Genomic DNA, 16,232 nt, shown 5'->3' on the forward strand with positions numbered 1-16,232 from the left:
AATGCTTAAAATTCAAGAAGCATGGAGTTTCTAAGCAAAACCAATCCATGGCAAATTTCTTTGTCAGTTAGGAAGTTCAGCTAATCAGTGGAAATGTCATAAGTTGCTCTGCTGAATTACTGTACTTTTCCAACCAAATGAGTTCTTATATCCAAAGGGATGGGAGTGGTATACTAGGTGCACACAAGAAAATTTTCGGTCTTGTCCTTCTGATGTGGCAGCTCTTACTACCACTCTGAACTTCAGAGGACTCTCTGGAGTTACAGTTCATGAAGCACAAGATCATTTCAGAAGGGAAAATACAGCAATGTACCTATGTTGTACAGAAATGCTTTGCGTGCAAATGCTTCAACTGATATAGGGTGATCCATTATTATATATCCAATATAGGATATATTTTAGGGTGATCCAAATGTTGATCCTGTATGTGGCATCTTATGTATTACATGGGGACCCCGTATCCGCGGTTTCATGTATCGGCGGGGCAGAAACCCTCCCATGCACTCGCCAGAGGTGAGGGAAGGCCACAGCTTTGCCAAGCTTCAGAATGTTGCAATGAAAAAATGCAACTTCCAATTTTTAGAAAAACCAGAAGTGATGTTTTTAACATCTTTAAAAGGCGTTATGAGTGCCAGGGAAGCCCTCAATGGTTTCCCTGTATCTGCAGTTTCAGATATCCCCTGCCGGTTCTGCGATGGAACCCCCTGCAGATACCAGGGCACCCCTGTACTTGTCTCTTCAGAGTTAGTAATATTGGGACTCAGAACTTGGAAATAGGCACTATCCCTCCATCAGTGTCATCCCTTGTTAATGTCACTCCATGCGTGTAAATTTAGGATCACGGCATTTGCCAAGCTTTAAATTATCATTAAGGGACACAATGTCCAATCTCTTCTATTTTAATGCAGCTGAATTTGGTATCAGGCTTAAATATGTCATGTACTGTGGACACTAGAGTATAAGTTGATCTTACAGATAAGTTGAGGGCAGGTTTTGAGCCAAAAATCATGGAATATTCTATGACCCTTGAGTAAGTCGGGGGTAAACCTGAGGTGGTGTCTGACTATAATTTGGTCTGATTTTACCCAAGGCCAAATTCTGAAAAATAACCTACCAGTAATTGTTACCCAAGAACCGAACAGTCTCTATTAAAAATATAATAAAAGATCCTAAGATACATTTTTATTAATTTTTCAATTCTGGTCTTCACAACCTTCCTTAAACACTATCAGTGTAAGTGCATTGTGAACAACGTACCAGTAGAACCATTAATCAAATCCTTTAAGGTGCCTGGTGTGTTGAGCCAGAGGCTCAACGTGTAGCATACAACTTATAACATAACTGGGAGTGCGCAATTCACAGCAGAGAGACAAGCAACAAGGACTGAGCGTGAGCAGGTGCAGCTACACATAGTTGCAACCCAATTTACTCAGAAGTAGACCCATTGCTTTCCATGGGTGCTGTTGTTAAGTAATGGTGTGATGAATTGTAGCCTGGGACTTTGTTTTAGATGGAAATAAGGATTACATCTTGGTGTTTTAAAAAACCAGATCTCTGCCAAACATTTGCAAAATGGAAGAAGGGTGCAGAATGGTCAGGTGTGATCCTTCCAAAGAGAACTTGCTTGATTTTAAATGGAAGTGTTGAACCCTGGCTTTTTTCTCAGGAGGAGTGAAAAGGTTAACTTTGGCTGCAGCTTGCTCTGGAGCCCATCACCATGGAGATTGATTGCCCTGTAACTATCTCTGCATTGTCCTCTTGCTTTCTTCTGGGCTTTTCCTGGATGTCTCAATGTGCCTGATCAGCCCTGCCCCCTGAGTGACCTGTGGATAAGGCAAAGAGATGATTTACACTTGATATATTGGCAGAAATTTCTTGCCTTATATAGTTCTTGACAGTAGCCAGAAGGTGTTTCAGTAGTACCCAGTTATGTCTATCAGAGATTTATAATTTTGTTCTATGGGAAAGGATTGGTAGTGCCCTTATGTCAGTGCTGGAAAGTGGGTTAGGATTGCTCAGTGTTGCTCATGAGCTAACAGATCGAAAAGCATTTGCCTAGAGTTTTAAGTAATCATTAACATACCAAGTTCCAGTTACACCCATGCGTGAAATCTCATTAAACACAATGGAACTGCAGATGTGCTACTGTTGTAATTATTTGAAAGGCGTAGCATATCACAGGTGTAACTTAATTGCTGCATTTTGTTTTATATAGCACTATCTCTGTGTTGCATTTTACAGAGAAGCAATTTTTTAAAGGCAGAGAAGGTTATAATTTTGAATTTGACACAGGGAAGCAGAAGATGGATGCAAGTGCAATGGGAAGAATTTGTGGTGCATTGGTCAGTTGCCATACTGAACTGTATTAGAATAGTATGTGTATACTGTGATCCTAGGAAAAGCCCGAAATCTTTGATTAGCATAATTCCAGCACTATCTTCTGTCCCTGTAAATTATAACTCAGTGATTTTTCCAGATTTTTAAGCTTCCTCATATGTTACAATTTGACTACAGAAAAACGTTTGACAAACTGTGGCCTCATCAATTTTGCTTTCCTCCTCATTCCTTCATCCTTTTCCCTTTGGGTTCAATGTGACTTTTTATTGCTTTCTGTAGAAGTATATCAGAGTGCTTGCTACTTTTATTCTGTGTGAACATAGTGAACCCCAAATAATCACCTTTAAGCTTGGTCTGTGCCTGAAACTACATGGAAGATTAATGTGAGACCCAACTAACTCATAGATTCAATAGTATTGGTGATCTGGCTGGAATGTCGACATTTACAGGACTAGTTATTTAGGCTCCCACTCTTGTGGAAATCATGCTGGATCGTTGTATCTATGATCTTTGACAAACTGAGTAACACATGATATCCTCTTTCACTGTTTCTCAAACTCTGGGTTGGAACCCACTAGGTGGTTTGCAAGCCAGTTTCAGGTGGGTCCCCATTCATTTCAATATTTGATTTTTAATATGTTAGACTTGATGCGAACATGGTATGTGACTGCATTTGGGTGTGATCTGTACTTTTAACAGGATACTTTGTATAGGCTTTTAACAATGATAATCAATGTGGTTTACTCCTGGGTAAGTGTAGATAGGATTGCAGCCTAGGATTGTTAAAAAATTTTCTTGCTTGATGATATCACTTCTAGCTTGATGACATCACTTCTGGTGGATTCTGAGAGATTGTCATTCTAAAGTGGGTCCTGGACTAAAAGGTTTGCGAACTACTGCTTTATGTGATTGTATTTTTAGGGAAAATACAATACATTGACTGAGTATTTGATCTCTATCATTAAAGTGGATGTCTAGAAAAAAATCAGTGTAGGAATATCGGGATTATATGTTTCAGATTCTTTCTTGCTTGCAAACCTGTTTGAATCAGACAATTGTTAGAAACTTCCATGAGCAGTTATGGAACCTTTATTAATAAAGAGCCCATACATACAATCATAGGCGTATTGGAAGCCATTGCCATGGTGTATCTTGGAAACATTCCCATTTAGGTTTAGAGCCATTTTGCATGTGAATTGGAAGCATCAGTGGAGAATACCTGACTGACTTGCACATCTCACATGGACATGCACAAGTTCCCTCTGTACACATGATCCTGGAAGCAAAGAAAAAAGATATGCAGTGCATTCTATGCCTTATTACTGCTTGTGGCAAACCATATGTAAGGGCCTTAAGGTTCTTGTAGTTTGAATTCATTTTAAAATTTTGACATTTCTTTTGTCATATATTTTCACAGTTGCATGGTTGGTGGTTGATTTCATATAATTGTTGCAAACACAGCAGTGTGGTAATACACAATTTCTACTTGGGAGACTATAAAATCCCTTCAGGGTGAATTTGGTCTGTTTTTTTAATCTGGTGTCCCTGGGGAGCGATACAATCTCAGAGGGACTCCATATTTGGATGGGTGTGATACTATTTGATCCACTTGTCTTCCTGGCCACACACAAAGTCATGTCTTAGGCAAGAGTTGTTGCTAATCATCATTTGATACTTTGGTGTATGGTGATAAATATATTTATCATTTATTAATACAAACTCATTCATTAGCAATACATTAAATTCATTAATATACATTTTTCCAAGCAAACTTGGAAAAATCAAGTTTTACATTTGAGTAATTTACCTGAATTGTGGGTACTTTGATACGGTGGTCATGAACTGTAGCTACATCACTACTTCTATCAGCCAAGCTTGGTGGTATTTTGCTTAGCCACAACCCAGCAATACAATAACAAAAGAATTACAACAGCAGTGATATCTACTCTCATGTTAAAAATCACTGGTAATTTTGTCCTCTGATAACTCTCCTTGTAGTTGCTTATAGAAAACAGCAGTTGCTGTTCTGTAGCATCACACCCACAGGGCTGGCAGAACTGACTTAATCCATCCCTTCTCTTCCAGGTCATGGTCAGTGAGAGTGTCTACAATAGTAGACGGCATGGTTTCCTGCTGTGCTTCCACCAGCCATGATAATATAATAGTGTGTACTTGTGCTGCATGTGAAACTAAGACAAGCTCAAATTCTGCCTCTGGCAGATGCAGCCATTTCCCTCTGTTTGCCCCAATATCTAGCCACAATCAGTAATTTTAGTCCAATTAATTACTGATACCATTTGGTCATCCACAAAACTAAAAACATGATCTTTTGTGCAAGAGAAAGATCTTGAGGGGCTAAAGATATAAACATAAGGCACATGGGTCCATCCAGGTCAGTACTATCCTCACTGACATGCTATAGGTCTCCAGGTCTCAGGCCATGGTGTTCCCAGCCTTACCTGAAGATGCCAGAGCCACGTTGTGTCCCCTCAGGGAGAAAGGCAGGGTAAAAATACAGTAAGAAATAAATGCCAGAGACTGAAACTGGGAGCTTTTTCATGCAAAGCATGTGCTGTGCCATCGAACTTCAGATCTTTCTTTTTGTATAGGTGCTAACAAAAACAAGAATGAAATTTGTAACTAGCCATGGAGCAGTAATCTGAAATGCAAGGGAATCGGGAGATATGGATTCAAATTTATCTCCTGATAGAGGGTCCCATATGACTCTCAAAACTGCAAATCCAGGCATGGTTGTGGAATACCAGGCAAAACATAATATTTATAGTTAACTGTTCTGTGCAAGCGCTCCTTTTTGCTTTTACCATTGTTCCTTATTTAAGAAACAGCACTTAGAAGAAGGGAAGAAGGAAGACCCATGGTCTCCAATGACTATGTACTAATGCCCAGAATATGGGAAACATATTTGCCGTTGCCGTTTACAACACCGCCTTGTCCATATTTGGCAAGAAGACCAACAAGACAGCAGACTGGTTTGAAGCCCACTCTGAGGAGTTGACATCAGTCATTGAGGAAAAGAGGAGAGCTCAAGCAGCATACAAGGCCTGTCCCAGTGAGCGCAACCTGCAGGTCCTCCGAGCTGCTCGCAGCAAAGTCCAGCAGACTGCCAGGAGATGTGCTAATGACTACTGGCTCCAGCTCTGTTCCGAGATACAGATAGCAGCTGACACGGGCAACATCAAGGGGATGTATGATGGTATCATGCAGGCCCTAGGTCCAACACAGAAGAAAATTGCCCCTCTGAAGTCTGCAACAGGCGAGGTCATCCAGGATTGGGCGCAGCAGATGGAACGCTGGGTGCAGCACTACTCTGAGCTATATTCCAGAGAAAATGTAGTCACCGAAGAAGCACTGAACAACATTGAGTGCCTGCCTGTGCTGGAGGAGCTTGACAGTGAACCAACCCTAGAAGAACTTCACGTGGCCCTGGACTCCCTTGCCTTTGGCAAGGCACCTGGAAAAGACAGCATCCCTGCTGAAGTCCTAAAGTGCTGCAAAGAGATCATCATCACTGAGCTGCATGAAATCCTTTGTCTCTGCTGGAGAGAAGGTGGAGTACCTCAAGACATGAGGGATGCAAACATCATCACGCTGTACAAGAACAAAGGCGACAGGGGTGACTGCAACAACTACCGTGGCATCTCTCTCCTTAGCGTTGTAGGAAAGTTGTTTGCCCGAGTTGCACTAAAGAGGCTCCAGGTACTTGCAGAGAGCGTTTATCCAGAATCACAGTGCGGATTCCGAGCCAACAGGTCCACCACTGATATGGTATTCTCCCTTAGACAACTGCAGGAGAAATTCAGGGAACAATGACAGCCACTCTTTATAGCCTTCATAGATCTCACGAAGGCTTTCGACCTGGTCAGCAGGGATGGCCTCTTCAAGATTCTCCCCAAGATTGGATGTCCACCCAGGCTCCTCAGCATCATCAGATCCTTCCACAAGGACATGAAGGGCACTGTTGTCTTTGATGGCTCCACATCACACCCCTTTGACATCCGAAGTGGCGTGAAGCAGGGCTGTGTTCTTGCACCAACCTTGTTTGGGATCTTCTTCGCTGTCCTGCTGAAGCAGGCCTTTGGAACTACAACAGAAGGCATCTATCTCCGGACCAGATCAGATGGAAAGCTCTTCAACCTCTCCAGACTGAGAGCAAAGTCCAAAGTTCAGCTGAAATGTCTGTGTGACTTCCTCTTTGCCGACGATGCAGCTATCACTACCCACTCTGCCAAAGATCTCCAGCAGCTCATGGATCGTTTTAGCAAGGCCTGCCAAGATTTTGGACTGACAATCAGCCTGAAGAAAACACAGGTCATGGTTCAGGATGTGGACTTACCTCCCTGCATTACAATCTCTGCGCATGAACTGGAGGTTGTCCATGACTTTGTGTACCTTGGCTCAACAATCTCCGACACTCTTTCTCTCGATACCGAGCTAAACAAACGCATCGGTAAAGCAGCTACCACGTTTTCCGGACTCACAAAGAGAGTCTGGTCCAACAAGAAGCTGACGGAACATACCAAGATCCAGGTCTACAGAGCTTGCGTCCTGAGTACACTTCTGTACTGCAGCGAGTCATGGACTCTTCACTCACAACAGGAGAGGAAACTGAATGCTTTCCACATGCGCTGCCTCCGACGTATTCTCGGCATCACCTGGCAGGACAGAGTTTCAAACAACACAGTCCTGGAACGTGCTGGAATCCCTAGCATGTATGCACTACTGAAACAGAGACACCTGCGTTGGCTCGGTCATGTGGTGAGAATGGATGATGGCCGGATCCCAAAGGATCTCCTCTATGGAGAACTTGTGCAAGGAAAGTGCCCTACAGGTAGACCACAGCTGCGATACAAGGACATCTGCAAGAGGGATCTGAAGGCCTTAGGAGTGGACCTCAACAAGTGGGAAACCCTGGCCTCTGAGCGGCCCGCTTGGAGGCAGGCTGTGCAACATGGCCTTTTCCAGTTTGAAGAGACACTTGGCCAACAGTCTGAGGCTAAGAGGCAAAGAAGGAAGGCCCATAGCCAGGGAGACAGGCCAGGGACAGACTGCACTTGCTCCCAGTGTGGAAGGGATTGTCACTCCCGAATCGGCCTTTTCAGCCACACTAGATGCTGTTCCAGAACCACCTTTCAGAGCGCGATACCATAGTCTTTCGAGACTGAAGGTTGCCAACTAACAATGGGAAACAGTACAGACTTGAAATCCTAATGTGGGAAAGCAGATATTATTTGATAGGAATCACAGAAATGTTGTAGGATGAGACCTATGATAGAATTTAGGACTAGAAGGGTACAACTTGTTCGGAGAGAGGGAGGGGGAGTTACATTACGTGTAAAGAATGTATACACCTGCTCAGATATTCAGCAGTTTGAGCTTGGAAGCCAGAAAGAAAGTGTCTGGGTAAGAATAAAAAGAGAGAAGAATAAGAGCTATACTATCGTGGAGGTCTGTAGACCACTGGGCCAAGCGGAGGCCATGGATGAAACTTTCCTAAAACAGATTACCAAGGTTTCTGGGAGGCAAGTCGTAGTGAGAATGAGGGATTTCATCTATCCAGACATCTACTGGAAGTCTCACTTGGCAAAGAGCAATTTATTCAGCAGCCTTGCAGTCAACTTCATCATCCAGAAGTTGAACAAAGGAACAAGGAAGTTTGCTGTCCTGAACTTAACCCCTATGTCAGTGGTATTCAAACTGGGGCGTCGCAACGCCCCAGCCTGTGGGTCCTGGCCTCTGCCCCCTTAAGGCAGGGGGACGGGGGAAGGCAGCTCAGAGGGGCTGTAGGGGCTTGGATGCACTTGCCCAAGCCTCCTGCAGTCTCCCAGGGGTGCAGGGAGCCCTGTGCAACCTTCAGCAGAGCTCCCCGGGTCAGGAAAAGTGAAAGCGGAGCAATCGCACCCTGTTCTGCAAAACCGGAAGCGGAGCACGATCACTCTGCTTTCCCTTCTGTCGGGGCTGCAGGGACTGAAGTGCACCCTCCAGTCCCTGCAGCAGCCATCCCTTCTCGAGCACCTGCAGGGCTCCCCAAGTCAGGGAAAGGGACAGCGGGGTGATTGCGCTCCGCTTCCGCTTTTGCGGAGGCAGAGCAGATCGCTCCACTCTCCCTTTCCCTGACCTGGGTCGCTCTGCAGGCGCTTGCGAAGGGCACCCCGCACACAAGGATGGCTGCTGCAGGAACTGGTGATTGCATCCCAGTCCCTGCAACGCCCTGAGCGACGCAATCCTGGAGATCGCGTCGCTGCCTTCCCCCTACCCCTCCTGCCTCCCCCTGCCCCCGCAAAGACTTACTGCAGGTTTCAAACTCCCGGAGAGTTTGAAAACTGCATCCCTGTGTGGATGGAAATTTGAGCAAAAGTGACCATACTATCTCGGAATTCTTGATTTAAGGAAAAGGAAGCTATGAATAGCCGGACATGTACTGTAGATTTCAAGAATGCTGATTATAAGGTGCTCAAAAAAGAAATGAGTTATATTCCATGGTTAGAATTGTTAAAGGAGTAAATAGTCCAAGACGGATGGGATCTTTTTTTGAAAAAGATACTGAAGACACAACTGCAAACAGATTCCATTAGAAGAAAAGTTGGGAAGAGTGTAAGGAAAGTAGTGAGTAGCTTTCTGAAAAGCCAGGAAGCAAGAGGAACCATTTATAAGAAGTAGAAGGAAGAGGTTGGTTAACTAAGGAACAGTACAAAAGCATAGCCCATACCTGCAGGGATCATGTCAGGCAGGTTAAAGCGCAGAATGAGCCAAGACTGGAAAGGGATGCCAAAAACAACAAAAGGTGTTTTTGGTTATGTCCAAAAGAAGAGGAAGGTCAGTGAAACAGTCAGTGGGTCTGCTGTGCTGAGAAGGTAGTGAAGTGGTAACTGATGACAGAGAGAAGGCAGAACTGCTCAGTTCTTATTTTGCATCTGTCTTCTCTCGCAAGGAAAAGGTAGTCCAACCTAACAGTTCCACTAACAAAGCAACTCAGGATAAGTAAAGAGATGAGAACACGGAGTTATTGTAAATTGAATTTAAGTCTGTAGGACAAAGTGAATTATTCCCCATGGTAATGATGTAGCTGATGAATATGAACTTGGAGCTGCTGTCTGTAGTCTGTGAGATGTCATGGAGAATGGGTGAGATGCCTGAGGATGATTGATCAAATGTTGTTCCTATCTTTAAAAAAGGAAGATCTGGGAAACTACAGACCTGACAGCCTGTTGTCAACTCTTAGAAAGATCTTGGAACAGCTTACTGAGCAGACTGTCTGTGAGCACTTAGAAAAGGAGGGATATCTGGGCACCAGCATGGGTTTATCAAGAACAAGTCATGCTAGATGAATCTCTTTCTTCAGTAGAGTGACTAGTCTGATAGACTGTGGGAATGCTGTGAGCATAGCTTACCTAGATTTCGGCAAAGCATTTAACAGTTTCCCATTATACTCGTATCATTGTGGATGAAATGCTAAAATGTGGGCTGGTGGTACTACTTTTGGGTGGATTCAAAGCTGTTTGTATAACTGTTCCCAGTGAGTGCTATTAAATGGCTCTATATCAGCCTGAAAGGTAATATTGAGAAGGGTGCCACAGGGCTTATTTCTGTGTCCTGTGCTGTCCAAGATGTTTTATAACTGATTTGGGAGATGGGGTAGAGGGAATGCTTATCAAACTAGCTGATGACACAAAGCTAGGGGCTGGATAGCTAACATCCTGAAAAGCTGAATTAGGTTTCAAAATGTTCTTAACAGTCTCCACAGGTGGACCCATACCAACAAGAAAAAGTTCAACAAAGACAAATGTAAAGGTCTGCATGTAGGAGCAAAATGTCAGAGGCACATGTACAGGATGGGGGGAACCTGGCTTAAAAAAAAAGTCTGAATGTCCATAAGTTGGGTGGACCATGTGTTGAACATGAACCAATAGTGTGATGTGGCTGCAGAAAAAGCAAATGTGTTGCAGGGCTGCATTAGCACATAGACATAGAATCCAGATCACAAGGAATAGTCACTCCAGTCTATTGGGGCTAGTCAGTCACTTGGAATACTGTGTCCAGTTTTGAGCACCATATTGTAAGAAGGTCACTGATGAGCTCAAGCAGATTCAGAGATGGGCAGTTAAGATGGTGAGGAACCTGGAAACAAAGTCTTTAACTCTTGAAAAAGCTTGGTATGTTTATTTAGCCTGGAGAAGAGGAGAGGTTATAGCTATCTTCAAGTATCTGAAAGGTTGTCATACAGAAGGGTAGAGCTTGTTTTTTGTGGTTCTTGAGGGCAGGAATTGATCCAGTGATGAAACTACAGACAAAGAGATTTAAACTTTTGTATTCTATGATACTTTCTTTCCTTCCTTGGTACTTGATTGCATAGGTGCCAACCAGAAGATTGGTATAGCCCTATGGGTCTTGATTTTTGAGCTGCTAAAGCTCTTGTGCTTTGTAATTGGTTCCTGTGATAAAAGTACCAACGTAGTACAATGTTGTTGACTGGTTCAATTCATTTAGTCGTTTCATTGCAGTTACACTGCTAGCCATAAGCTGCATTTGGCAGTCCATATGGTTTGTATCAGGGGATAAGATAATATTGTAAGAGAACTCGTGTGATTGAAATCAGCTGAGGCTGGCCGAGACTGGACCAAGGCAGGTGTCAGTTTTATGATCTGTTTTAGCATGCATGTTCTGATTTTAGTGGAGCAGATACCAATACCATAAGATTGCTCTCCCTCTCAGAGGAGGAGGAAAAATACTACTGCCCTCATTTGCATTTGTTAATGTTTTAAACTTTGATAAGACTGAGCAGAGCTGGGAAGGGTGACTGGGAAAGCTCTGAGTACAGAACACATGTGGCTCTCCTAAGTGTCAGTCTGTATGTTGGATAAATCAATTGGAGTAATATGAAATGATTCCTTTCTTATGATAGACTTCATAGCATTGGATTATCTTCCTTGAGTGTTCAAAAGGGATTTTAAAGCAGTTCCATGTCACAATAATGGAATTTATTCTGAGAGATTGGAAAGTTAGGTAAAGCACTAGTTTTGTTTTGGTGAAAATTAAAAAAAAAAAAGAATACAAATGAAATATATGCAATTACCTCCTTAGATGTGTTTGGGCCTGTGTCAGATTATACACTTACAGAAATGTTACAACATTCTGATTTTTATTTTGTTTAGGTTGAAGATCGTAAAAATTTCTTTTAAGTGCAAACAGTTTTTTATTCAACTTAGAAAAGAATTGGTGAGTACAACTCTTTATATTTTATATTGAAGTTGCAAAGTGTCTCAAACGAGATTGATATGTAGACTTTAGCACCTTGTGATAAAAATATCCTGTCTGTAGGTTGTTGATTCCATAATTATCTATGGAGCAGATACTGCATTTTAACTGAAACAACTCCTGTTTTATGTCATTTCTGCTTATGTGTTGGACTGAGGCTGCAATCCTAGTCAAACGTACATAGAAGTAAGGTCCATTAAACTCAGTGTGACTTGCTTCTGAATAGATTGCACTGTAAAACTATAAAACAAAATCAGATCTGACTAGATCTGTTGCTTGTACAAGGAGTTACTTGTGCAAGGAGTATAGGAGTTGAACAGGGAGAAAGTTTGAAAGCACCATGTGACTGGGCTAAAACAGATCACAACATGTATTGTTTACAGCTTCTTGATATTTTGGCATTGCACAAGCAGGGATTATCCTTAGTTGCTGACAGTCTGCTGACATTGGCTCCCGAGGTAGCTTTCTTGTCCACCACTAACTAGCCCATGAACCCTAAGATCTGTTAAGGTCTCTCTGTGGTGCCACACAGGAAGCCCACACTGTTTATTTCCTTTGATTCTTGCCTGATGCCCAAGGACTGGAGTCATTGGGACATTGCAAAGCTATGTATGATGTGATGATGATAAAATTCCATCCAGAATTGTTTGCTGTGAGAAAGTCAAAATCTAATCTGTCAACTGCATGAGAAAAACTTGGGTAAAATTTCTTTCCAGTTCTGTCAACCAGTGATGGGCAGTCCAGTGTTAACCAGTGCTGGCACAGGAGGGCTGTATGACCTATGATATATCCAGGCCTGATTAAGGGGACATTAGTCCCCTTATCTCATATAAAGCCCTAGCCAGCCCAATAGGGCTTCTTAGAATTAGCCAATGATATTGCTGGTATAAGTCAGAAAGTCCCATGCAAAGCTGCCAAGCCCAGGAAGGGGGTTAAGGTACATTGGGGGCCTCCCCCATCAAGCCTGTCCCCTCCTGGGCCTGTTCCATTAATCCCAGTATACCAAATCCCCACCCTTCTGCTGCTCTCCCACCAATTCTGCACTGCTTGGCACTGCAGTCACCTCTGGCAGCTGGGGATCTAGATGTATCACCAGCAGGATGGAGCACCTTCTTGCTGCCGCTGTTTCTCATGAGTCATTGCAAACGTGCTTTAGGGTATGTTTGCGATACCTACTGCCAGCATAGCAGTTACTGTGCTGGTGCTATTGTGAGTTAGGATTGCACTATAACAGATAGTCTTAGCAAATGATATCGACTGTGATGAACAGATAATATCATCTGGGAAAGATGCCCACAATGACAGCAGTAACCAATCAGGCCACTACTTTTTCCCCTGAATGACATCAAACGCAAGGACTCTCCACTCTGGTCTGCTGCAGCCAACTTTGTCCCCGAGATAACAAATGCATTGACTGGAGGCCACAAATGACAGTATATTTGAACTTCCTGCAGAAGGGACTCAACACTGCTGGACTGCTCCCTGGGTACCCCACAGTCCCTGTTCATTACCCCCCCATCTAGGCAATTTGTGATGCCCCTACTAAAAAATTCTACAGCCTATATGGTATGTTCCATACTTCATTACAGTTCACACTGTAGTTCTTGTGAAATTGTGAATTAGTCGGTTTCTCAGGAATCTTTGAATATGTTTTCAGTTTTGGTATGTTGTGTTCTTAAAATCTGTGTATAGTGCTAATAGGTTAAAGGTATCTGAGTTTATAAGGAATCCTTTAGTGAATTCTGCTAATAATTTGTTTGACCAGAGGCATTCAAGTTGTCATCATACGGCAATGATCACACGGCAATGGAAGTACTTCCAGCTCACAGTGTAAACACAATTGATAGGAAACATTTGTAGAAGTTGGAAACTTGAAAACTGCTGTGATAGAGAAGTATATCTGGTCAGGGGCTTAAAAGGGAATGGAAAGAGTGTTGAGTCTTCAGAATTAGAAGTAACAGGGAACTGGGATTTTCTTCTACTGATCTCTTGTTATTTAAGTAAGTTTCCAAAACATATTTTTATAAGTACCTGCTTCTTTTATTTCTTGAGACATTCATAAAGAATCCTTTATGCTTGTTTATAAAAGAATCAGCATTTCATAAAAATAGTAACCTCAATTGCATTTCATGAATGTGAAACTATTACTCAAATGACATTTAAAATGTTTCCTTCTAGCATGAATCTAGAGAAACATTATTGGGATTCAACATGGTGAATTATCGAGCATGTAAGAATTTGTGGAAAGCTTGCGTAGAACACCACACCTTCTTCCGGTTAGACCGACCGCTGCCACCTCAGAAGAATTTTTTTGCACATTATTTTACTTTGGGATCAAAGTTCCGGTACTGGTAAGTTTGAGCCATGTAATACTTATTTATGCAGAATTTCTCTTAAGATTTGGGGTTGGATTCCCGCATGCTCGTGTAACGGTACAGACAAAAGGGATCTTCCTTGCCTCTTCTTCCCACTGTAAGTCCCTTTGAGAAGCTGCTTCTGAGGTTGGGAGATTATAAGAAATAGCATAGGAGATGGTAGTGCAGAGTGTGTTGAAAAATCCTTGGATATGAGGTTAGCACAAGAAGACAACTGCTTGTGGAAGGCGCTTGCATCTAGTTTCTGGGGATTCCATCACCCTCTGGAATCTATCCACGTCACATGTCGCCATTCTTCAGGGCCTCTTAACCTTTATGAGTGATTTTCCAAGAGGACTTCAGTGGTGGACAGGAGGCAGGAAGGTTTCTTGTATCAACATCATTGATCAAATGTAAGTCTGGATCCAACTTACTTCCAGCATTGTTAATTGTAACTTGATTCTGCATTTAGGACTTCTTCGTGTACTAAATTTGATGCTTCTAGAAAGTGAAATGTTGTAGAAAGTGTGCACTGATCATATTATATTGAATAGAATTTTACTTTTGTGACTTCAGTTGAATTGTATAGAATTATGCTAGTTTCTAAGGTGAGATTTGGGAAGGAGATGTGTGTTGTAAGAATGCAGAATGCTATTCAGGCTCAGGCATACATGGAAAAGGTGTCCCTGGTAGTTGTGTCGCTTCTTATCAAGGAGGAAGTGGTCAGGGAGAGGGAACTGGAATGGAGCAAAGGAAATGAGAAGACAGGAGAATGAAGAAAAAATGTTTCTGCAGACAGCAACTTCTAAACTATAATGTTTGTTGTTCAGTAGTATGCATCAGTTGAGAACACATGATTATACAGGTGTGTGCCCCTTAGCAATGTTCTGACTAACACTGGGCTCACATATCCGATGACTACGTGTAGTCACGTGGTCATCAGGGGCACACACTCCCACCCTCCGAATACGAGGGGAGCTCTGCTCCCCTTGCCTCTGGAGGATTGTCCGAGCTGAATCTGCAATGCTCAGACTGAGGGAAATCGCATCTCACTTGATTTCCAGGGTCCTCCGTGAAACTGGAAGTTGCACAAGAGATGTGATTTCCCTCAGTCTGAGCATTGCAGAGGCAGCATGTGGACATGCGCTGCCTCTGGGAGGCTCAGACAATCATTCGGAGGGGAGCGGAGCAGAGCATCCCCTTTGCTGTGGAGGGTCTGCATTGCATCAAGCACTGCTTGACAACAGGGATCATGGTCCTGATCCCTGTCGTTAAGTGGTGCACGACTGTACTCTGTGTTTTCACAATTCTTATCTGGGATAGTAAAGTATAGAATTGAGTGGAAGAACTGAGTGACAAAATACTCTTGGGATGCAATCCTATTCACACTTTCCTGGGAGTAAGCTCCATTGAAAACAGTGGGACTTACTTCCAGGTAGACATGCATAGGATTGTGTTAAAGACTTAAGTACAGGTTTGCATCACTTAACAACGGGGATATGTTCTCCTATCGCCATTGTTATTAAGTTAGGTCATTAAGTGAACATTCAGTCCAATCTATTGTCTTAGTTGTGTAAACAGACATTCCTTGCCAGACACTAGCTGGCTGCACAGGGTACTGGAGATAGATTGCCTCTTCTTTGCATTAAGAGCCTCTTTATTGTGTAAAGACACTCTGCTGCAGGCTATGGGAAATGCGATTGCCTCATTAAGAACATCTGTATTGTGCTTTGACCACCTTCATATATGCAGTCTGTTAAGCGAATGGTTGTTAAGCGGTGTATGCCTGTAATTTATTGCAAAGTTATGAGAAGAAATACTAAACTGCACAGTTCTAGTCCTCAGTAGCTATCATGGTATCCTTAGATTAGATGATAATACTTGTATAACAATACTAAAAGATAGAAAACTAAGGTTCCTAATGCTCCTTGTCAGGACCATGTCTCCCTTATTAATGAAGCAAAAGTGCTTACTTGAATGCTTTATTTGGGAATTTGGAAAATGCGGTATGACTCTGCTAATACAATTATTTTTATTTAATGTTGCTCTTCAGCTTGGGTGACTTCAGTATGATTATCAAGAAAATATTTCCCCCAAACTCAGAACTTTTTAAACAATTTTTTTCAGTGGGAGAACAGAGGCCCAGTCTGTACAGTATGGTAAAGAAAAGGCAAATAAAGACAGGGTATTTGCCAGGTAAGCCATTTTAAAATTGTCTACTTCTAATGCTAAAGAATGCTGGCTGTTACTGCTGCCCACCTTACATAT

At 42.7% G+C, this 16,232-nt stretch overlaps 1 protein-coding gene across 1 annotated transcript in view; it reads left to right on the forward strand.

Annotated features, from left to right (window-relative positions):
* PTPN4 (protein tyrosine phosphatase non-receptor type 4) overlaps window positions 1–16,232 on the forward strand; it is a 140,415-nt gene that overhangs the window by 72,886 nt on the left and 51,297 nt on the right. The window contains exons 11-13 of the mRNA XM_066611713.1: window positions 11,508–11,571; window positions 13,789–13,961; window positions 16,092–16,160. Coding sequence (XP_066467810.1) covers window positions 11,508–11,571; window positions 13,789–13,961; window positions 16,092–16,160 — 306 coding nt within the window. The remainder of the gene's footprint in view (window positions 1–11,507; window positions 11,572–13,788; window positions 13,962–16,091; window positions 16,161–16,232) is intronic.

The sequence above is a fragment of the Tiliqua scincoides genome, chromosome 1 (genome assembly GCF_035046505.1).
Source record: "Tiliqua scincoides isolate rTilSci1 chromosome 1, rTilSci1.hap2, whole genome shotgun sequence".
NCBI lineage: Eukaryota > Metazoa > Chordata > Lepidosauria > Squamata > Scincidae > Tiliqua > Tiliqua scincoides.